Source organism: Rana temporaria, chromosome 4 (genome assembly GCF_905171775.1).
Source record: "Rana temporaria chromosome 4, aRanTem1.1, whole genome shotgun sequence".
NCBI classification, from domain to species: Eukaryota; Metazoa; Chordata; class Amphibia; order Anura; family Ranidae; genus Rana; species Rana temporaria.
Window position 1 is genome coordinate 425,988,015 of NC_053492.1, and position 24,484 is coordinate 426,012,498.

At 42.4% G+C, this 24,484-nt stretch overlaps 1 protein-coding gene across 3 annotated transcripts in view; it reads right to left on the reverse strand.

Annotated features, from left to right (window-relative positions):
* MIA3 (MIA SH3 domain ER export factor 3) overlaps positions 1 to 24,484 on the reverse strand; it is a 132,830-nt gene that overhangs the window by 12,584 nt on the left and 95,762 nt on the right. For all 3 annotated transcript variants that reach the window (XM_040351409.1, XM_040351408.1, XM_040351407.1), the window contains 12 exons: positions 23,555 to 23,677; positions 19,763 to 19,877; positions 18,673 to 18,728; positions 14,398 to 14,488; positions 13,371 to 13,509; positions 12,635 to 12,736; positions 11,640 to 11,700; positions 11,492 to 11,527; positions 7,477 to 7,544; positions 7,288 to 7,385; positions 3,708 to 3,836; positions 1,681 to 1,749 (listed from right to left, as the gene is read on the reverse strand). In XM_040351409.1, coding sequence (XP_040207343.1) covers positions 1,681 to 1,749; positions 3,708 to 3,836; positions 7,288 to 7,385; positions 7,477 to 7,544; positions 11,492 to 11,527; positions 11,640 to 11,700; positions 12,635 to 12,736; positions 13,371 to 13,509; positions 14,398 to 14,488; positions 18,673 to 18,728; positions 19,763 to 19,877; positions 23,555 to 23,677 — 1,087 coding nt within the window. The remainder of the gene's footprint in view (positions 1 to 1,680; positions 1,750 to 3,707; positions 3,837 to 7,287; positions 7,386 to 7,476; positions 7,545 to 11,491; positions 11,528 to 11,639; positions 11,701 to 12,634; positions 12,737 to 13,370; positions 13,510 to 14,397; positions 14,489 to 18,672; positions 18,729 to 19,762; positions 19,878 to 23,554; positions 23,678 to 24,484) is intronic.

Here is a 24,484-nt window from a genome sequence, read left to right on the forward strand (position 1 = left end):
CCTCCGCAGCACCCCCTAATACTTACCCGAGCCCCATCTCTGTCCAGCGATGTCCATGATTCCCTCGGCCGTCTGGGACTTTCCTCCTGATTGGCTGAGTCACAGCAGTGGCACCATTAGCTCCCACGGCTATCAAAGTCAGTTAGCCAATCAGGAGAGATAGGGGCGGGGCCAAATGGCAACCCCCGTGTCTAAAAGAACACACAGCTGCAGCTCAGCTCGGGTGCCCCCATAGCAAGCTGCATGCTGTGGGAGCACTCGACTGGGAGGGGCTAGGAGCAGCGAAGAGGGACACAAGAACCTAGTCTGCTCTGTGCAAATCCACTGCAACAGAGGAGGCAAATATAACATGTTTGTTATTTTAAAGAAAAACAAAATAAAAAACATGAGACTTTACAATCACTTTCATAATTCATATAAATAGCTTTTATGTGGTACGCGGTTTAATTATATGTCAAGAAATGCCTAAAAACATTTTTTAGCACTGTAATTATATCACAATTACAGAATTAAAACAGTCACACTACCATCTTCAGACTGCAGTGGCATCCGCTGGCTGAAGGTTTATTTTGTAAATAAAACTTCCCCGCCTGCAGATGGTCACTGTCACAGATTACATTAGGGATCAAATACCACTTTGAACAGTTCTCAATTGTTAATGGAGATTGGAGGTGTTGGTGAAAACCCAGTCTGAAAGAGGTTTGCGAAAGTCCAGAGACCACACAGTGTGAAAGGGAGGACACAGATTACCGCATGCTTAGCATTGTGCATAGTGCAGGGGAAAGTAATTCTACAAATTGTGAGTGGGAAGAAGCTAAAGTGCACTTACAGTCACTGTATATGTAGGGTTAAGGAATGCTTATCATGCAACAGCATCTTTAACATGGTCATCACATACAATGAAATACCAGTGGCCCTGCACTGCATGTAAGAGGTCAAAGTTCCATCCACATTGTAAAAGCCGAGAAAATAAACTGTCCAGGAATAAGATACGCATGTTTCTTTATTAAAGCCTCACAGAATTAATGAGCATTAGGGCTTTACCAGAGAAGAGGTGATCTTTCAAAGGAAGCTTTCTACATGCTAACCTAATTTTCACTTTGAAGTGGAATTCCAGGTAAAAATGAAAATATGCCTTTGTCTTGTATATATAATAAATCAAACTTGTATATTATGTATAACTGTAATTACTGTCTGATTAGAAACCCCAGTCTAATATAGAAAATTAGCAATCTTCATTGTTAACAGTGTGGTTGCGCACAGGCACTTCCTGAAACTGTTGTTGGTGTCTGTCCAGCCCTGCCCCCTTCTCAGTCTGCCCCACCCCATCTGGCCCTGCGCTCCACTCTTCTGCCTGGTGTCTTGTTTCTATAGAAATGCCCTCATGCCCACCAGCTAGGCACTGTACGTCAGGAAATTATGCCACAATCGTGCAATAGGCATGCCCAACAGCTGCCAGACTTGTATGACCTCACAAGCAATGCAGTCATGTGACAGGGATGAGTTGCAAAGAAAGAAGGTAGAAATAAACATCAATTACACATTTTAAAAACATCAATGTTGTAAAATGTTCTAACTTATTGCAATTCCACTTTAACGTAACAATGCAGAGTGAGAAAAGAAGCAGGCTAGAAAACAGTGACCACATGATGGAGCCATTTACCAATCACATGTACTGACCAGGAGCCGATGTTCTTCCAGACATGTCATGTGAAGGACGCCGGGTCCCTGAGGAAGCATCCATTCCACCTGCAGGATACAAACAATATACATATTCAGCATAACATTTTTAGACAAAAAAATGAGCAACAATCATGCGTTAGTAGTTCTCTTGTCATTAGAAAAATTAGAATGGCTGCCATTGTTGATCCCCTCTTTTAAAACGCTAGTTCTCTGGTTTTTAGGATTTCCCTTTGATGAGTTCCAAGCCCCGCTACTTGCTAAACTCAAATAAAATTATTAAAAACAGAAAGCAGACCCAACCAGTAGAAGAAAAGCAATGGCATCTTCCATATTTCTTTCACGCAGGTGCACTTTATCTTGATTTAAAACTAAAAAAAAAAAAAAAAAACAACAACATTTCTCATGCCAATAGTTTCCTCCTATAATATTTATGAGGTTTCAGACATTTACCCTAATTCGTACGCTATCTGGAAGGGTTTAAAGATATTGAAAAATGTCAGGGCACCCAGTTTGTTATCAACAGCCCTTTAAAATACCATTATATTAGTATGAAATATGAAGAGCAAAATTTTCAAATGAAAAATATTTTTTCTACATAAGCCCTCACTTGAGCCCCTCATACAGCTTGCTTTGACTGTACTGTACTTCTAATACTACATGCCTAGTCCCCAGTATATTTTTACTCTTAACTTCACGCGAACCAATGGTACACCGGAACTTCATTTATAGATTACCATGGTATTTTAGAAGCAGGAACACATGGCGTTAATAAAAGCTCCAGCGTGGCTATTAAGAAATGTGTCAGAAAAAACAAATGATTTATTCAATGAAAGCGATATTGAAGCAGTGATTCAGAGATGCAACCTCCTCCTGACCGCCGCTGGTGAAACGTTTGCTATTTAGGGACAGAGGTCAGCTCTTTTACTTGCTGCTCCCAGCTCTCCCTATGGGTCTGTGTTTTGCCAGACAAAGCACAAGTAATATAAAGAAAAACACACTATTAGTTGAGAGTCCTTCTACAAGCTTTCTGGGTGAGATCATAAAGGAGTATCAAACAAAATGCACATGTAGCAAGCCAAAGTGTCTCTGATTGTTTTCCTCCCTCAGATAAATTGGATGTCACTGGTGGATTCACTGGGGAGCCAAGGGATTAGCAGACGAACATAAAAGCCCCAGTATAATTTCTTCATGAGCAAAGTCACATTACAAAGAAAATAAATGTCTTTATTCTGGCAATGGTTTTCAAAAAATAAATGACAGATTTAAAGACCTTATATGATTTATTAAACTTTGTTCAAAACACTTATATCACAGAAAGGTCTTTATTTAAGAACACCCAGCAAAGTGCTGTAACCCTTAGCAACTACAAACTGGCTTTCTTTGGCTAATTGGGGGACCTTGTTCAAAAATGCAGAACGGTTAATATTGCAGCCCCCACCCCCTGAATTAAAATGCTCAGTAAAAGCTTGAAAAAAAAAAATGGGAAGAAAAACGTTAATACTTACCTAAAGCCATACTCAGTTTTTAATGAACCAGACAAAATTTACTTAATGGGAGACTCTCCAGCCCAACATCGTTCAATTGAAAAATCAAAGGGGCAGGGTGGAATGTTGTTGGCCGAACAGCAGTTGTATTCAATCAGATTCAGACGTTGTTCAGGTTTTCTTACAGCCACCGGCACCAATAGCTGGCCCTGCAGATTCATCTATCTGCGCTGTATAGATTGCAAGCTGAACAAAAACAAAGGATCCTAGCAGTGTATGGCCAGTTTTATACTGCTGCTTGTTGTAGATGTCAATGGGCCTCATTGTGGGATTCTAGGAAAGTAGAGGATCCCAAATCTTATGAGAACACACACCTGTGCAGGGCTTCAGAGTCTTCTCACAAGATTTGAAAACGCAGTCTTGCCATTACATTTTAGGGCCGCTTCCCCCCCCCCCCCCCGGCAATCGAACAAGAACACCTGTGTGATTCACATGCAGTTATGTGCAGTTCAAATTCAGACCATTCATTTTGATACTAACCAAAATTTCCCTCTGATCTGTTCAGGTTAGCAGAAGCTGATCGGAGAGACACATCCATCATCATGGGAGGAGATGGAGCACCCCCACTCACTGGTGAAGGCCCAAACGAGCCATCCCTGCTCAGGGCACCTGTAGTTATAAAGACACAAAAAAAATATATATAAATAAAAAATTGTACCATATTTTGCGGCGTATAAGACGACCTTTTGGGCTTAAAAACTTGCCTCAAAACCCGGGGGTCGTCTTATACGCCGGTACCTGTCTCGGGATCCATTATTCAAAAGCCGCGCCTCCTCCTTGTGGTGTTCCGTGATAGGCGGAACACTTGGTTTCCCAGTAGAGCCTCTGTTCAGTGTTCCACCTATCACGGATGTCTTCTCATCCTCAGCTTCGGACGAGAGGACCTCCGTGATAGGCGAAGCACAGGCGTCTATCACGGAACAGCACAAGGAGGCGGCGCGGCAGTTGAATAATGGACGCCCAGAGTACAGGAATAAGGTATGGCATAGTGAGGCATGTTGACGGCACAGTGAGGCATGTAATGGGCACAGTGAGATTCGAAAAAAGGTGAAAAAAGCCTGTTTCTGTCAGCGTTTTTTCCTGCCAGCGGTTGTTCCGGCTACCCCTCAGCTTCCAGACAGACTAGTAGGAAGGGGGTCATCTTGTACGGCGTACATACATTTTAGTAATTTTAACAAGCGTCAAAGTAGGACAAGGACGGTTCTCTGAATGTTAATTGTGGGACAGTGGGCTATTACATGCAATGTGGGAGGTACTGCCTAATATGATATATACAATGGTCCCCAATGAACAATCCAAGACAAAGAAAATACAAATACAAGAATGCCTTTGTCTGACACATGACCACACGCTGACAAATTTACTTAACAAGTAGACCTCTTAAGTGAACCATACACATTACTCTTTGATTGTACAATCTCCCTTAAATCTACCAACAACTATGTACTATGAGGGTCTGCCTGACTGAATACAATTCAATAGATTCCTTAGTGAACCTTACATCGTTTTTGATAGGAGATGATCGTAAATTGTACAATTAGATTTTAATACGTATAGCCAGCTTACCATTTATATCTTAGAAAACACCATATATTCCATTTGAACACAAAAGAACAGGGTGCAGCACTAGTTTAAAGGAGAAGTCCAGCCTGAGCTCATTGGCTGGGCTTCTCCTATGAGTCACAGAAGTGCAATTCGTTTTGCAATCCTGTGACCCGTTTTCAGCATAGAGTGATATAAAGTCCGCTCTCTGCTAACATCACAGAAATCAGGACTGACACCCATCTCAGCCTCTCAGCGAGCCGCTGAGATGCCCACCTTCCGCCCCTCCACAGCTCAGCACCCCAGTGAGTGTGGAGCAGCAGACCGGAGAGCTGCTGATTGACAGTCAGCAGCTCTCTGCTCGGGGGAGCTGTGAGAACTGAGCCATCTGCGATATTCGATCACTCGTTTCTCAGTGTAGAGGCGCTGGGGGATAGATGCAGCATCGGACCGATGCTCCATCCACCTAGGTAAGTATAATGTGCAGAGCCCATTGCACTGGATGGTGTTAGTAGAGCAGTGGATGGTGTCAGTAGGGATAAGATTGGTGCCAGTAGTTTTTTATTTTAATTTTTTTATAATATAATTTTTTATTTTTTCAATTTATTAGGAGCCCCATGCCTGTGTGTGCGCATGTGTATATATACTAACGGCGTCAGTAGAGCAGTGAATGCTGTCAGTAGTTTTCATTTCTATTATTTTTATTTTATTACTATTTTTTTAGGAGAAAAAAAAAAATAGAAACATTTTTTATTTGGTGAAATATCAGGGGTCTAAACAGGGGGAATATGAGCTACACGGGGTGATTAGGGTGTGCCCAGGCTCACCGACACACCCTGTGCGGACACCTATGAAGATAAACCATTGTTAAAGGAGAGTTCCAGGCTCTAACTAAAGCTTGTCATATGTGGATCGAAATTTGCTGGTTCATCAGGGACTGACAAAATTTTGATCCATGTATGGGCAAAGTAATCTACTGATTGACTTCTGTACAAAAGCCCTGACAGATTTTTGCCACTCAATCAGTGCCGTTGGCTATGGCTGGCAGCGCTGATTAGTGTATTTTGATGCTGGGGAAGTCTCCCCACTGTCAGTATACAATAGCTCAGCTGACTGAATAAAAAATAAATAAAAATGATTCAACCATGAGCTGCCTAAATCTAAAATTGCTCCCACTCCCCTTCTAACTTCTATTCTAACTACCCTCCAGAACAGGGGTGTCAAACTCAAATTCATCAGGGGCCGCATCAGCAGTTTGGTTGCCCTCAAAAGGCCGGTTGTATCTGCACTCCAGTTTTCTTGCGCTGCATAGGGAGCGCAGGGTTCAGGAGTGCGCTGCGTAGGGAGCGCAGGGTTCAGGAGTGCGCTGCCTCCTCCTCTCTGGTGTCACTGGTGTCCCCGCCCTCCTCCCCCCTCTGGTGTCACTGGGGTCCCCCTCCTCTCCTCTCTGGTGTCACTGGGGTCCCCCTCCTCTCCTCTCTGGTGTCACTGGGGTCCCCCTCCTCTCCTCTCTGGTGTCACTGGGGTCCCCCTCCTCTCCTCTCTGGTGTCACTGGGGTCCCCCTCCTCTCCTCTCTGGTGTCACTCTCCTCAGTGACACCAGAGAGGAGAGGAGGGAGACCCCAGTGACAACAGAGAGGAGAGGAACCCCAGTGACACTGGTCCCCCTCCTCTCCTCTCTGGTGTCACAGGTGTCCCCCCTCCTCCGCTCAGTACAGACAGCCATGCTCCCCGGGTGATGGTGTCTCTCCTACCCGCAGGTGCAGATCTCAGATACTTTCTCCTCATGTCTGCGGTTGTGGTCCCGGGTCTGTAATCAGCGAGCTGAGGCGGTGCAGAGTGTCACGCTGTGCACTGGTTACTAGGCAAGCCGACTGTCTCTACTGGGGTGGAGCAAGATGGCGGCGGCGAAACGTCACTTCCTGACGAGACAGTCGCCGGGTGTACCAAGATGGCCGCCGCTCCGGAGCTAGGCCGAAGCCGGGGACTTTTCTATGGCCGAGGCTGCGGAGCACGGATCGGTAACAATCCGTTGCACCACTAATCACGTCCATGAGAGCCATCCCCCTGCTGATGGGGGCCGCTGCGCGGGCCACATGGCAAGGCCTGGTGGGCCGGATTCGGCCCGCAGGCCTTGTGTTTGCCACCCCTGCTCTAGAAGGAAGATGCCTTTACTTACCTATTCCTAGGGTGCCCCAGTCTGGTCAAGTGATCTCACCCGAGGCCTGTTTCAGAGGAGAGAAGAGAAAACTGTCAACGAATGGAATGCCTGGGCAGTGACGTCACCCATAGGCTTGCTATGGGGCATCCCTTGTCAGCTGTCCCTCCTCTCCCCTGAAGCTGCCGCTTGGAGCTGATCACGTTAGTGGACCAAAGCACCGGAGAATAGGCAAGTATGAGCATCTTCCTTCTACGGAGTAGTTAGAATGGGAGTTAGAAGGTTGGTGAGACCAGTTTTAGGCTTAATTAGTTAGCGCTTGGAGTCTGATGAGAAGTGGTGTCAGACTTTGGCCTGTACCTCTCCTTGGTGGGGGCTGGTGTTCAGGTCTCCCAGGAGCTGGTTTTACAATGGATGGTCTCTGAAGAGCTGTAACCCGTGTGTTTACTTCATTTAACCTGGAAATATAAAGAGACTAACAATTATTACAAATCTCTAACTGGCTATAAACAAATAATCTGTGATTATTATAAACAACAATGGACTCACTTTTGTCTTAAGTTAGCACATTCTCTTTTCTCTTCCGTCAAGGTCCTTTCAGCTGTGCGAGCAACAAGCTGTGAAAATAAAAAGGGTTCCAGTTGGCAGCTATTGAGATGTTTTATTGGAAAGCCTAGAATTCATTTTTTAACTTGCACAAGCAATAAAAAAAAGTGACAGAAGGTCAGTTTATGAACATTTACAAAATTAAAGAGCACTCACCAAAAACCTTTAAAGTGGTTGTAAACCATTATAGACCACTTTATGCTACAGGTAAGCCTATAATAAGGTTTACCTGTAGCTACCCAGAATATCTCCTAAACCTATATGGTTTAGGAGATGCCCCCTGCATGTGCTGATGTCATTGGCACATGTGCACTGGGGCAAACTGAAGCAATGGCCCGTATGAGCCATTGCTTCAGTCCGTAAGCCGCTACCGGTGGCTCCCGAGCGCATGGGCGGGAGTGACGCCATCACAGCTCTGGCCAATCACAGCGCTGGAGCCTGCGATACCCGGAAGTCACTTAAGATCAGCTGTTGTCTCACGTACTAGCTCATTATGCCTTTTTTTTTTTTTTTTCTGAGGGTTTACAACCACTTTAAAGCTGAAGTTTAATTTCCTTATATTTTGTCTTCCCTGGTTCATCTTTTCCCCCTTAGCAGCAAGCTAATGGAATTGTGGCCTTGGTGCTGGATTATGAATGCCGCTCAGGCTGAGGAAGCCAAAATGTCCACCTTCACCAGTTTCCTTCAGCTCAACCAGGCCAAAACGGAGGTGCTGCGGTCCGGCAACATTATGGGAGAGGTTTGGGTGTTATCATGGCCTGACGAAGGTAGGGAGTTCCCTAAATCTGCATCTACGGTGAGGACACTAGGTGTCCACATTGATGAGGGCCTAAACCTGGGACCAAGCGTGGACCAGGTGGTCAAAACTTGCCACTTTAAAATGCGGCTGCTTCACCGCTTTCTGCCCTATCTGACTGATCAGGCCAGGATCGCTGTGGTGCGTGCTCTCATCCTTCTGCATCTGGACTACTGTAACGGGCTGCTGGCTGGTTTACCTCTCTACCAGATCCAAGGCCTACAGAAAGTCCAGAATCAAGCGTTAAGGTTAGCCCTCAATCTGAGAGGCCACTGCCCGACCTCCGGGCACCAGGCAGCCCTTTATTGGCTGCCTGTGGGGCAGTGCATCAGATTCAAGGTTTTAATCTTAGTTTTTAAGGCGTTCAATAAATTAGGTCCTACTTACCTCCAGGCGAAATTGACAAGACCTCTCACTGGCCGTTCATTGAGAGCGGCCACTCAATTCCGCCTGCAGGTTCCAAAGTTTAGATTAAAAAAGTGGGGGGGCAGAGCATTTTCGAGGTTGGGACCTAGAGAGTGGAACCTCCTGCTGTTGGCTCTCAGGCAGACCTCAAACCTGCTCCAGTTCCGGAAGGGACCGAAAACCCTTCTGTGGACTGAGGCTGTGCAACAAGGGGTGGAAACTGACGGGGTGACAGGGGTTCTTTTTCTTCTCAGGGCTCTTTTACTGTTTTTTTTTCTATTTTTATTTGATTTATGCTATTGCTTTTTAATGTTTTTTTGTTTTAACGGCTTTGATGTCTGTGATTTTATTGTTGTTATTGTATGTACGGCGAATGGCACCTGGTCCCGTCGCCGGGTAGCGTTTTGATACTTATGTAATTTAACGCTTAACAAAAATATTCAAAAAACAATAAACCAGGGAACAGGGTGCAGGCTGCCAAAGTACATCACCCAAAGCGATGCATGTATAAAATCAAAAAAGTGCCACACCCCCATTCAGCTAACCTAGTGTAGACTTCAAAACAGCCTCAGACCATAAGTATCTTTCAAAGCCATGACCCCGTCATGTCTCGCTCTGCCCACCAGAGCTTAATCATAGGGTACCATTAGTCCCTATGATTTAGCTCAGGTGGAACATGGCTTTGGCTGAGACTCATGGGCTGAAGCCATTTTCAAGTCTACACATTGGGTTGGCTGGATGGGAGTGCAACACATCTTTGATTTTAGGCTTATGAAATTCTTAAATGAAAACGGTTTTCATTACATACCCTATTGTAGGCCCAGTGATGTCTATTTTTTTAGGCCTATCAATGCACGAACTGGATCAGTGGGTACCATTTCAAAAGAGAATGGGCAGATTGTCTCCTCTAGTGGCTCTCTCAGTCTGCCTTGTGAGCTGCAAGCCCAACCCCAGCCAAACATTTTTATGAGACACAAATGCAGAGTGAGATAGGGTTAAAACTTCTGACAATGCGCGCTCCTTCCTGTCCTGGTGACAACTACTCCCGCCAATTAATGTACAAGCGTCACAGAAACTGGAAGTGAGGGAAAATCTACACAGTGAGGTCAGAGACAGAAATAAAAACTTGAAAGGAATGTTTTAGTTTCGGCATCGATGCTAAGTATTTGCATACTAAGTGCGAGTGCTCCGGTACCTGAAATCGATAACTTTGCAGTTCAATTTAAACCATTAAAAGTGAATAGGCTACCAATGGTCGAGGAGTTCACGGGATGTATGGTCTAACATATGTGATACTTTTGGCAACAGGCTGGGGTGGTTCCCCCACCCCTTATTGTTTTAGTTTTTATTTTCTTTATTTTTTCCCTGTTCTTTTTGTTTTATTTTTATTATCATTCACCGCCTTATATTTCTTTTGTGCTCAATGTGCTCAATAGCAGTGTGCCGGGAGTTTGGAGGAATTGCTTTAGTACTGCCATTGAGAATATGTACTGTTTCTTGGTTATATGTTTTACCAATTCTGTACCCTGAATGGCCTTGTTTCCTTTTTGTCGCCAATTAATGCTGTACATTCCTGGTACTGCTACTGTGTTCCTTTTTCAAAAGAAAAAATAAACACTTTTCTGATTTAAAAAAAAAAAAGTGAATAGGCTAAAATTGCAATGCAAAAAAAAATAAAAAATTGCATGTGATTTGAACAGGAATGCAGTGGAATTCCTGTCTGAATTGAATGCGTTTTTTACCACTGCATCTGTGTGAACCCAAGCTTGTCATAGGGACTTCAGCCGGGGTTCACACAGGAGTGGTGCGATGCTTTGCAGTGCAATTTGAGCTCTTTCATTTTGTATGGGCTCAAATCGCACAGCAAACGTATCAGTAATCGGTACCAGCGAGTACTTGACCAAAAATATCAGTACTCATTCTTGCCGATAAGAAAACCGGTATTGGTAGCGGTGCAATCCTGTTTTAGTTTGAACTTTTACCCACTCTAAGACAAGCAAAAAATATGACTGGAGTTGGACTTTATGATGGCAAGAAATCATTAGAAAATCTGTCATTTGGACAGTTCGTTCGTTTATCGCCCAGTTAATGGCCACAAGTCAAAATTCAGTTGTGACGTTTTTAAGCCAAAAATAAGGATCGAAGGAAAAGTTCAAATTAACAGGGTTAATGGGTTTCTCGTCCGAACATTATGCACTAGGCATATGTGACAAAACAAACAAAAAACACATTTCTGTCCATTGAACGACTTATAGATCTAAATTTGGTCATTAGATGATGACAACATTTTTGATCTCATGACCGTGTGTTCGTATTTGGAAAATGCATTTGAACAATTTTTTGACAGGTGTATGGTTAGCATAAAATCCAAACAAAGCAGAACAAAACTCGCCTCCTCCATCTCCCTCACTATTTGCTTCACCCGGTCTCCTCCTGGGTGTGGGATCTATGGCTATCTTAAATGGTCGGGCCAGAATGACATAACTTCAAGCATGCGCAGCTCAGTGTACAACTGCAAACAGGCAGGTAAGTTTGTTTGAATCGCAGAAGAGATATATCATGTCTCTTCTGCAATACAGAGCCTGCCTACGTGCATTTTTTATATATAACTTTTAGTTCTGCTTTATTTTTATTGTTTTACAGCAGAACTGATTTTTTTTTTCTTGGGTATATATGTCAGAAAATTACTATACCTAGTTCTGCATCAATATCATCAGTCACAGTGACCCTAGTAAGCTTCATGCAATCAACACTCACCCAGTTTTCATGGGCCTTCTTCTCATGACTTGCAATCTGAAAAAATTGAGAAGGCAAAAACCATCAGGGAAAGACGTTACAAGGATATCTCTGAAAATCTGCCCGAGCACTGCATAGTTGAAAACAAAGAGCATTAACACTTTTTTACCTGGTTCTTAAAGGATCGCTCCGTTTTCTGCAACTCTTCTTCCATCTCCTGAATTCGCTGCCTACAAATTAAAAACACCTTATAGCAAATCCTATTTTACGAAAAAATTGCATGGATTTATTTATACGCTCTAATGCATCTGTGTTCCTTGTGTTTCTCAGTTTTTGTTAAAAAAAATTCTAAGAGAGCCTGAAAATATTACTATGTACAGGTGGAAAAAAGAAAGGCATATCTGCACACAATAATGGAAGTTCAAGCAGAATATGGTCTTGATGTTCCAAATGGTGGAGGAAAAACCACAACTGTAATTACAAACAAGAAAAGGGTGCCTTGTGCATTACCTCACCTACATGTATAAGAAATAGAAAAAAAAAAAAACTCCCAATAAGACGAATAGAATAATGCTTTAAATTAGTTTTGCATCCTGATAACATAAGTCTACCAAATGTATAGAAAATGGCCTAAAGGTTTTCCACCCAAAACAGATTATTCAGCAAAAGAATGTTAGTGATCATTGACTGACTTGTCACATACAAAGCTCTATTGTTGACTATTGTTACCAGGATATGAGGCTGATTTGAAGTGTTATTCGGTCTGTCTTATTGTGATGGAATATTTACCTATATTTCAATGCATGTACTTGCAATAATACACAAGGTTTTTGCATCTTTCTCTCTGTTTTTGAGATTATTCAAATGATGATAGTTACAATGTCTGAATTAAACAGACACTAGAGAGGAATGGTGCAAGCCTGTCAAAGAATTGTACTCATCAGAAGAAGCAACAACATACATGTAAATGTTATTTTCACTAATACATAAAAAAATTCTAAAGAAGTGACTATTCAAAAATTCTAGTACTCTAAAGAAGAGAAATAACACAGTAGCATTGAACACATAATTGGGATCCAGAGATTATGATTTTTTTTATCTAGTTCAACCTAGCTGATTGTATCAGGTCTTATGTAATCATGACAAAGAAACAAAATACTGTACTTGTAGATTTTCACTTCTTCAACGGCAAGGATGGCTTTTTCATCTGCTACAGATAATCGCTGTTCCTTTTCCTGACGCTCATACTCCTCTTGGGTCAGTTTTCTAGAGCAGAATCACATGGGGAGAATCAGTGCTGGTGACCTGGAATCTACAACAATGCCGATTCTGACTGGAGCATAAAAAGTCTGTGCTAAATGTTAAAGTGATTTGGTCTCTAAAATAACACTGGCAACAAAAGAGCTTCATGGGAAAAAAAAAAAAATTGCAAATACTCAGTCTGACCAAAGACTGGACTTATGATGCGCTCTGTGGTTCCTCACACTGACCACTACAAGCACAGAAGAGCATTTAGCAAGCAAAGGATAACCACCAACTATTACTCTAGTTCTCCAGGACTGAGCGTCACATTCACATAATGTGCGAGTGCTACTCAGGCCTGAAATAAAAAAAATAGAGATATATATATATATATATATATATATATATATATATATATGAGATATAGATATCTCTATATAGAGAGAACTATATCTATATCTCTATTTATAGGCGTTTTTATAAATACCAGTAGGGAGAATAGGGTGGTGATGTGCCTGGAGCCACGCATCTCATGTGTGAGTGATGGGTTTCCCGTGAGCCACACAGAGCAAATAGACTATATACACGCCCATCAGTAAATGTAATAAAAGGGTATTGAACATATAGATTTGTGTATTTGCACATTAATGATATTTACTTTTGAAGTGCCATCTCCTTCTGCTGATAAAGCTCAGTGAGGATTTCTACTTTCTGGCGCAGGGTTTTACTTTCATTGTCCAGTCGTGTTTTTTCAGACTGCAAAGAACTGCCGTCATGCTGAAGTTGCTTAATTTGATCTGAAAAAGACACAGAACACAAGGCCAAATAAATATAATACTTGTTTCTTCAAAACAAAGTCAGTTGGTTCATTCAGCTTATCTAGCAGAGTGAACAAATTTCAACAAACAGCCTAAAATGGCTAGGATTTCACCAAAATCTCTTAAAAGCTTTCACAGGTTAATGTCATTTCAATAGATGTTTTCAGCCTTTTTAAAATTGCAGCTTTCTATAAACATCTGGACACCCTGTCATGCACTTTCTGTTATGGGGTGACAACTGTCTCCATATTTTGCTTGGCTACTCACCCTGTCATATGCACCTCTGGACACTGTAAGTAGCATTGGCAACATACATTGCACAGATGATGTGCAGACAATGCTGGAATGCATATAGACAGTAAGTGGAGGAAATAAGCCACAGAGGATGAGCAACATTTCATATAATCAAGGATGAAAAAAAAAATGTAAAAATGATATGGTGTATTAAAAAAAAAAAAAAAAAAAAGCAGTCGTTTATGATGCCTAGTACTTTAGAAAACAAAAATGTCACCCAATTAGGATTGAGATCTACTGTAAGATTTTTATTTTTCGAGCAATACCGTGTTTTAGTGGTCAGCATTCCTGTTTTTTCTCCAACTACAGAGGTTCTTGGTTCAGTTCCAACAAGGCATGTTATGTTGCTTGTATGGGTTTCCTCAAAACATTTGCGTTTCCCTCTTTAGTTCCAAAACATACTGGTACTTTTAACCTCAAACTGGCAATTCTGGTGTGTATGGTAGTGTAATTGTGGTGAGGACATCAGAGTAAGATACTCTCTGGCATTGGTACTGATGTGAAAGTTTTTTTTTTTGCAGTATGTAGACAGAACAGAAACAAGGCAAAAAAACTGATAAAATTATTACCAACCTTCTAAATCTTGTCTTGCAGAAACCTCATCTGTTAGCTTCCTCTGGTACAAATCTTTTTCTTCCTCAATTATTGATAGTGTTGTTTTCACCTAACACAGCCAAAAAATGATTTTAAACCCAAATAATGAAAGCAGTCCGATTAACTCCTACGCCAGATCCTACAATTATATCTATCCATACAGAGTTGCCCAGAGAAGATTGCTTGACTTTGGCCATTATAGTTCCCAGCTGGAGTCTGATTCAAGGACACTATCTGCATAGAAGGTTTAAATTGCAGATCTTTTTTCCTCATGTGCCCTTTGGCTTCACCCTTAATCCCAACACCTTACTGGTTCCACCAGCCTGCTTATTGACTAAATAAACAGAAGCAGCCAAATAGTGTCTCACAAAAGACCTTGCTGCATCCAGACCCAGAAAATGTGGGGAATCAGTGGGCTTAAAAAGTATGTAGTAAAATATATTGCGCTAAACTGAAAAAACAAACTAAACTGTAAGGCAGCCAACACAACAAAGGATAATTGTGAAAAGATATAGAAAACAAGTGCAGCGCCAATTGAAGAACCACCTGTATGGCGGATCTTTGATAACCACCAAATGGCAAATAATGGTCAAAAGTGTGATTGGACAAGAGCAATTCTACTCCTCCAATGATAAGCCACCACAACCGTGAGTGGGTATAAATTAATAATGTGCACTTAAAACAGCATCGGTAAACTGTTATAGAAAACACTGAAATATAGTATATTAATGAATAACCATGTGAATATCAAGAAAATGGTGATACATATAGTCCCATTCAATCGAGAGAATAGTCCATACACCATAAGGTGGTAAGAATGCAATTTCCCCTCAGGTAGACGTGGACAATGTATATCCTTAAAGTTGTAATCCCCGGAACATAGAAAGGTTAGGTACTCTTACCGGATGGAGTGGACCCACAGCTCACCGTACGGTGGGGGGGGTCTCAAAGGCTCTTGTGGGCCGATTGCCCTCCCTGGTCACCGTCCCTTTCACTGGTTATCCTGGACGTGGTCTATATCCAATATGCTCAGGATGTACCCGTGGCCAGATATCTCGCTCCAATCCGAATACCGTAGGCAGTAATAATACACCAATGTGTTCCAATCAGGGGAAAAAATGAAAAAAGCTCCTCATAGCTTAAAAATGTAAAATTTAATAAAATGTCAAAAAAATCACACTGAATTCCTGCAAAGTTCATATCCAAATCAGCAGACAAAAAAAAACCATAAAAAAATATAAAAAAGTTCCCCAGCAGTCACCCACAATAGGTACATGGGAAAAAATGTTATCCAGCAATGCGCAGTAGGAAATGGTAAGGACCAGTGTACCCGACCGGTTTTGTCTCAGATAGACTTCTACAGGGCTGTAGAAGTCTATCTGAGACGAAACCGGTCGGGTACACTGGTCCTTACCATTTCCTACTGCGCATTGCTGGATAACATTTTTTCCCATGTACCTATTGTGGGTGACTGCTGGGGAACTTTTTTATATTTTTTGTGTGCTGATTTGGATTTGGATATGAACTTTGAAGGAATTCAGTGTGACTTTTTGAAATGTTATTAAATTTTACATTTGTACGCTATGAGGAGCTTTTTTCCTTTTTTTCCAGATTGGAACACATTGGTGTATTATTACAGCTTACGGTATTCGGATAAGAGTGAGATATCTGGCCACGGGTACATCCTGAACAAATCGGATATAGACCACGTCCGGGATAACCAGTGAAAGGGACCGAGACGGTGACCAGGGAGGGCAAATCGGCCCACAAGAGCCTTTGAGACCCCCCACCATACGGTGAGCTGTGGGTCCACTCCATCCGGTAAGAGTACCTAACCTTTCTATGTTCCGGGGATTACAACCTTAAGGATATACATTGTCCACGTCTACCTGAGGGGAAATTGCATTCTTACCAACTTATGGTGTATGAACTATTCTCTCGATTGAATGGGACTATATGTATCACCATTTTCTTGATATTCACATGGTTATTCATTAATATACTATATTTCATGGTTTTCTATAACAGTTTACCGATGCGGTTTTAAGAGCACTTTATTAATTTATACCCACTCACGGTTGTAGTGGCTTATCATTGGAGGAGTAGAATTGCTCTTATCCAATCACACTTTTGACCATTATTTGCCATTTGGTGGTTATCAAAGATCCACCATACAGGTGGTTCTTCAATTGGCGCTGCACTTGTTTTCTAAATCAGTGGGCTTGTCAGACCCAGAGGCAGATCGCTTCAGCCAAAAAATACTAACAGCTGAAGTGGGGACTTTACAGCCAGACATGGAAGGTTTGAATCTTGGCCTGTGCAACAGACGAAATTCAAATCATGTATGGGCAAGAATGGGCAAGGCTGAATGTACCCAAGTTGATCAATCAACTTGGTACAACCAGCCTGTCTTGCTTTTCGCAAGAATATTGGCAGCAATACAATCACTGCGTCTTCTCCCAGCCGGAACCCCTTACCCTGGCCCCCCCATCAGGAGAACACAATATCACAGCAGGAGGGATTCCTCCATCAACACTGTGATGATGGGGAAATCAATTGATTTTCATTCCTACAACCAGTGGTTACAGGAAAGAAAATCAAATCATCTATAGCCGGCTTAAAGAAAAAATAAATAAATAATTTTTTTCCCCAGAACTTCTAACATAACATCAAGTAAGATTAGGTTGTGATGATGAAGGCATAGGGAGTGGTGATTAATTTTTTATTACAGGTGCTGCAATTGCAAAATTGGCATTGCGTTCACTTGACATTGACTTTGCACTATGCCAGACAAGCCAACTTGCATATTAATTCAGCCCTAACAGTATTTTTGCAACACGTTAAGAAAATACTGAACCGTCCAACTCAGTCACTGTCCTCCAGAGGCGCTCCCTTTTTGATATCCCTAAATCAAACACGCGTGCAGGAGGGTTAATTAGGTTGTCTGGTTGAATGCTAACTAAAGTGTTTTTTTTTTATCCCTGCGTGCTTTTGTAATATATCACTGAAAGCGGAATAAAGCTCTCTCAAAATAAAACACATACCTTTATGTTCACTTTGAGATTTATCATCCCACTATGTTACAAAAAAGTTGCACTGATTATATATGGAGGTAAATATATGGGATTGCTCAAATTATGTATTAGGAAAAACTTAGAGGAAGGTTTTTTTTTTTTTTACCATTTATTCCTAATGTTAAAGCGGAGGTCCACCCTAAAAAAAAAAAAAAAAAAAAAATAGCCAAAAAGGCTACAAAAAAAAAATTAGAAAAAAAATAATGTTTTTATACTTACCAGAAATGGCCGTTACTATTCAGAACATCCTAATCTGCCACTTCCTCGTCCGCGGTGGTCTTCTTTCTTCTCCTCCTTGCGCTGCCTCCTGGGAAATGGGGAGCGGTGTCTTCTGGGACCTTGTGTGTGTGTCTCAGGAGACATCCGCCCATTCACATAGGGCTGCGTGACTTGCGCATGCGCAGTAGGAAAATCGGGAAGTGAAGCCGCAATGCTTCACTTCCTGATTCCCTCACAGAGGATGGCGGCGGGGCAGCCGAGACTTTGGCTGCCGACATTGTGGGCACCCTGGACAGGTAAGTGTCCATATTAAAAGTCAGCAGCTACAGTGTTTGTAGCTGCTGACTTTTAAATGTTTTATTTTATTTTTTAACGCCGTGCCTCCGCTTTAATTAAAAAGGAAATACAAATATATGTATATAAATCTGTTACAAAATTAAAATCTGTCTAGGAAAAAAAATGATTTATAATATGTTAGAGCATATACCCTAAAAGGTAAAATTTACGCAACCAAAAAAAAACCCCTTCTGAGACTCAGGGGGATTTAGCGAGAATAACACGCCTGTGAATTCAAATGTTTAGAAAGGCCATGTGATACCAAGCAGGCTGCAAAGCGAAGATTCAGCGGAGCACGGACAGTTACAATATGAGCAAAACTTCCCAAGGGCATCAGAGCTCAATTTTAACACCACTAAAATTGGAGATAAATTTTAAGGAGGACGTGGAAAAGAATTGCCAAAAATTACACTTTATATGTGCAGGAGATCATGATGTCTGAAGTAATTGGGCTGTTTGTTGTGTTCAGCATTTTCTCCACCGCTGAGCTGAAATCAGAATGTAGTGTGTCGAATCTTTACACCAGGCCGTATAGAGAACATGAGTGGGTAATACAGGTTATACTTAGAATGTCATGTTTTCATGAAAGGTCCTCAACATCATAAGTGATATCAGTAATAATTACCCGTGAGACGTCCATCATCTGCTTAATCTGCAGCTTCATCTTTTCCTTGCGTTTATCTAAATAAGCAATAAAGGGACACTGAAAATCATTCATCGGACTGTGAACGGACCTAAGCAACAAACTGGCTTGAACTCGAATTCTACACAAACAGCTAAATACACAGATGAAATACATATGGGAGTCCTTTTACATGGCAAAGAATTTGCATTTCGGTCCATCCAGTTCTGAGACTTAAGGCTCATACACACGGTCAGACATCCAACAAAATTTCCCTTGGATTTTTGTCCTAATTGATTTGTGCGGCCACACCCATAGCATACACACAGTCAGACTTTTCTGCAAACTTTTCTAAAACTTTCCTAACATCACGTGTTTTTTTTGCTCTTTTCTGCTCTTTACCGCCATCCTTTGGTTAACTTCTGCCATTGTTTGTTGCTTTTAACATTGGTTCTGAGCATGCGTATTTGCACTTTGTCCAAAAGTTGGTTGGATTGCTGTACACACGGTCAGACAAGGCACCATCAGACTTTTGTTGCCGAAAAGTTGGTCCATTTGCAGACCCAACTTTTTGTCGGATGAAACCAGAAAAAGTTGGTCCGATGGAGCATACACACGGTCAGACAAATTCGAAAAGTTGCAGATTTTGAAGTTGGTTGGCCAAAAGTCCGATGGTGTGTATGGGGCTTTACACAGCTCTGGCACACAGCACAGTCCTATCTGGCAAACAAAATTACCCAATTTTTTTATCTGCTGTAGTTCTGAAAAACACACACACACACGCGCGCGCGTCTTGTCTCTCCCCCCACCTGTGACTGGACAGTGATAGGAAAAGCAACAGAAGAATAGGCTTAGCTCTCTGTCTCTGAACTCTCCTATCAGCTTGTGCATTGTTAGCACATAAGAACTGCAGAAATCTTGATTGTCTCTGCTGTACAATAGACAGCAAGACATTGATACAGAGCCAAATTCAAATACTTACACAGATTACTATTACAAAACACATTTAATGAAATATTAATGAATACAGAGCTGCATTTATCTGTGTACTTTTGTCTACCTGAAGTTCAGCTTTAACCAAATTGACAATTACCTGGCAACTCTCCGTTTTCCAGCTCTCCATCACCGTCCGGCTGCCAGCTGCCATCTTCCCCAGCCACCGTGTCTTCTTCCAGCTGCTTCAGTTGCATGATGCAGTTGGTCAGCACCTGACAATATACTTCTTTTAGCATCTTTCTTTATTTGCATAGCACTATCATACTGTGTAACCCTTTACAACAGAAAAAAAACGAAAAACACCTACAAGTGGAACTTAGACAAACAGCTAAATACACAGTTGGAAACAAATACGTGAATCGATTTACCTGCCAAAATAATATATTACAGGTAAAAGGATTCTCACACATTTCTGCAGTGAAATTTCCCTCTGCTGCCAACGTGCAGAATCAGGAACCAACAGCAATCTGCTACCACAGATCTGCCTTTTTCCTGCATCACCTCTCTGATCAATCAAGAAGCATCATCACAGTGCAGAGATTCTCCACTGTGCCTTCTTGTTCCCAAAATCTACCCAAGCATTCCTTTGACTGATACCATAGGGAGCATGATGAAAGTTTGTAAGGATTGAATGTTTCACAGTGGACAATTTGCAAAGATAGCACCAATAAGTGGTTGCTGGCAATGTAGGTGGCGAGGATATGTGGTCATATTACATATACAGCGAGGGGGGAAAAAGTATTTGATCCCCTGCTGATTATTTACGTTTGCCCACTGACAAAAAAATGATCAGTCTATAATTTTAATGGTAGGTTACTTTTTAACAGTGAGAGACAAAAATAACCCAAAAAACGCATTTCAAAAGAAGTTATACAATTTGCATTTTAATGCGTGAAATAAGTATTTGATCCCCTATCAAACAGTGAGATTTATGGCTCCCAAGTGTCTCCTATACAGGTAACGAGCTGAGATTAGGAACACTCTTAGGCCCCTTTCACACTGGGGCGTAGGGCGGCGTCGGCAGTAAAGCGCTGCTAGTTTTAGAGGCGATTTACCATCAATTTTGCGGCGCTATTCGCCAGCTAGCGGGGCGCTTTTATCCCCCCAAAAGCGGCCGAGAAAGGGTTAAAACCACCTCAAAATCGCCTCTACAGAGGTGCTTTGCCGGTGGAATAGCCGCGACGCCCAATGATTTCAATGGGCAGGAGCAGTGGAGGAGCGGTATACACAAAGATGCCACTAGCAGGACTTTTTTTTACCATCCTGCTAGCGCACCGCTCCAGTGTGAAAGCCCCTCTGGGGTTTTAAAACTGGACAGTCAGCAGCGGCTGTTTCAGGTCGCTTTGCAGGTGCTATTTTTAGCGTTATAGCATCTGCAAAGCGACCCAGTATGAAAGGGGTCCTAAATGGAGTGCTCCTAATCTCTGCTTGTTACCTGTATAAAAGACACCTGTCCACAAAAGCAATCAATCAGATTCAAATCTCTCCACCATGGCCAAGATCCAAGATCTGTCCAAGGATGTCAGGGACAAGACTGAAATGGGCTACAAAGACCATCGTCAAGCAGCTTGGTGAGAAGGGTGACAACAATTGGTGCGATTATTCGCAAATGGAAGAAACACAAAGTGACTGTCACTCTCCCCCTGGTCTGGGGCTCAATGCAAGATCTCACCTCAACGATCATGAGAACGGGGAGGAATCAGCCCAGAACTACACAGGAGAATCTTGCCAATGATCTCAGGGCAGCTGGGACCATAGTCACCAAGAAAACAATTGGTAACACGCTATAGTCGTGAAGGGCTGAAATTCTGCAGCGTCCACAAGCACATGTACAGACCTGTCTGAAGTTTTCTAATGAACATTTGAATGATTCAGAGGAGAAGTGGGTGAAAGTGTTGTGGTCAGATGAGACCAAAATGAAGCTCTTTGGCATCAACTCAACTCGCCGTGCTTGGAGGAGGTGGAATCCTGCCAATGACCCCCAAGAACACCATCCCCACGTCAAACATGGAGGTGGAAACATTATGCTTTGGGGGTGTTTTTCTGCTAAGGGGACAGGATAACTTCACAGCATCAAAGGGATGATGGACGGGCAATGTACTGTCAAATGTTGAGCGAGAACCTCCTTCCCTCAACCAGGGAATTGAAAATGGGTTGTGAATGGGTATTCCAGCGTGACCCAGAACACACAGCCAAGGCAACAAAGGAGTGGCTCAAGAAGAAGCACATTAAGGTCCTGGAGTGGCCTAGCCAGTCTCCAGACCTTACTCCCATAGAAAATATGTGGAGGGAGCTGAAGGTTCGAGTTACCAAACGTCAGCCTCGAAACCTTAATGACTTGGAGAGGATCTGCAATCCCTCCTGAGATGTTAGCAAACCTGGTGGCCAACTACAAGAAACCTCTAACCTCTGTGATTGCCAACAAGGGTTTTGCCACCAATTAATAATTCATGTTTTGCGAAGGGATCAAATACTTATTTCACTCAACTTTTTTGAAATGTGTTTTTATGGATATTTTTGTTGTTATTCTGTCTTTCACTGTTAAAATAAACCTCCCATTAAATGATAGATTGATCATTTGACAGTGGGCAAACGTACAAAATCAGCAGGGGATCAAATAGTTTTTCCCCTCACTGTAGCACTAAGTCACCGCAAATTGTGATACACAACTGGGCAAAGTCTGTAAACTATTTAGAGCCCAAATATAGGGCCAGATTCTCAAAGAGTTACGCCGGCGTATCAGTAGATACGCCGACGTAACTCCGAATCTAAGCCCGTCGTATGTTTAAGTGTATTCTCAAACCGAGATACACTTAAACATGCCTAAGATACGACGGCCTGCACCGGCGTATCTTAGGGTGCAATATTTACGCTGGCCGCTAAGTGGCGCTCCCATTGCAGTCGGCGTAGAATATGCAAATGAGTCGTTATGCCGATTCACGAACATACGCTTGCCCGTCGCAGTAAATTTACGCCGTTTCCGTAAGAGATACGCGGCGTAAAGATAAAGCTGCCCCCTAGGTGGCGTAGCCAATGTTAAGTATGGCCGTCGTTCCCGCGTCGAAATTTGAAAATTTTACGTCGTTTGCGCAAGTCGTCCGTGAATGACGCTGGACGCCATTTACGTTCACGTCGAAACCAATGACGTCTTTGCGACATCATTTAGCGCAATGCACGTCGTGAAATTTTAGGGACGGCGCATGTGCAGTACGATCGGCGTGGGAACGCGCCTAATTTAAATGATCCACGCCCCCTACCCGGATCATTTAAATTAGGCGGGTTTGCGCCGGAGGATTTGCGCTACGCCGCCGCAACTTTTACAGGCAAGTGCTTTGTGAATCAAGCACTTGCCCGTAAAACTTGCGGCGGCGTAACGTAAATGAGATACGTTACGCCGCCGCAGAGATGCGGCGATCTACAAGAATCTGGCCCATAGTTTCCCCATAAATGATGTTAGGCTGGATTTAAAAAAAAGTACAAAGTCTTTTTTTTCCCTTTTTATTCTTCCCCAGCAGAAAGCTCCAATTGCCAGAAGGAACATGCTGTAGACCGCTGTGATCTGTGTCAGTAGTTCTCTCTGCACAGTGGTTTAACCCCCCCCCACCCCCTGTACTGTCACCACTATTGCACAGCTTAGGTTCCCTGCTGATCACAGAGCTGCAATACTTATAAGCTGGCAATGTGAATTTTCTGCTGTAGAAGAATTAGAAAATACTGTAAGGTAAGAACAATTAAAACTTCCCTTTTTGATTCAACTGGAATTCATTAGCTTTATTGATGAAAAGACTACAATTTTGCTTTAAAATTTTTGTGTAGACAACGTGGCCTGTGATCCAATATGGCCCTCCAAGACAGGACTGTCTAGCGATGAGAACCGGCTGCGACTTACTTCGATCTCATTTTCTTTGTATGCCAGAGCTTCCTCCATATCCTTGTGAGATTTCTGCTGCAGCTGTATCTGCTCCTCCAGCTCTCGCTGTCTCTCACTCCAGCCTTCTGTTTCTTTCAGCAGCTAAAACACATTTGCAATGGTGTTAAGTAATTCATGTCTTGGACCACCCTTAAGCGGCGATGTAAACTGTAGAATTTGCATACATTATAATATGGACTGGTGTTTATTGCTCAGTGATAAACAAAAATTGACATTATAAAGTTGAAGCGTTTCCTACAGCAGTCACATGTCTAGATGAGAATTCTGCACTTTATATACGAGATACTTTGCATCATAACCATTTGATGTTTATTCTGTTCATGCTGCCAGTATTTTATGTGCTGCATTCTTCCCTGTTTTTTTTTTTTCTGTTTGAGAAAATGTTTAAAAAAAAACATTATCCGATTTAAAAAAGAGAATTCCTGTCCAAGGCCCCTTTTACACAGGTAAATGTGAATGAGGATTTTCTATTGAAACCTCATGCTGCAACTGCGAACCAAATTTTTGGCTTGTGGCTGCAGCATGGCCCTATTGACATTAATGGGTAAGTTTGATGGGCGGTGGTGTTCCTTGGCCACCTACACCAAACAGCCCTAAAAGCTTGTGTAAAGTGTAAAGCCGGCCATACACGGAGCAAATTTCTTTCCCAGCAATTACGGGTTGCAGGAAAGAAATTCTCTACGCGTGTTGACAGGGGAATCCCTCCTGCTGAACCATTGTCTTCTCCCGTCATAGGGCGGGGGTAGCCATCCCCGTTGGGAGAACACAGTGATTATTTCTAGCAGCTATAGCAACAACTAGCGATAATTGCATGCAAAATCCAGCAGGCTGGTTGTACCCAAGTTGATCAATCGATTAACTTGGTATATTCAGCCTTCCCATACATGG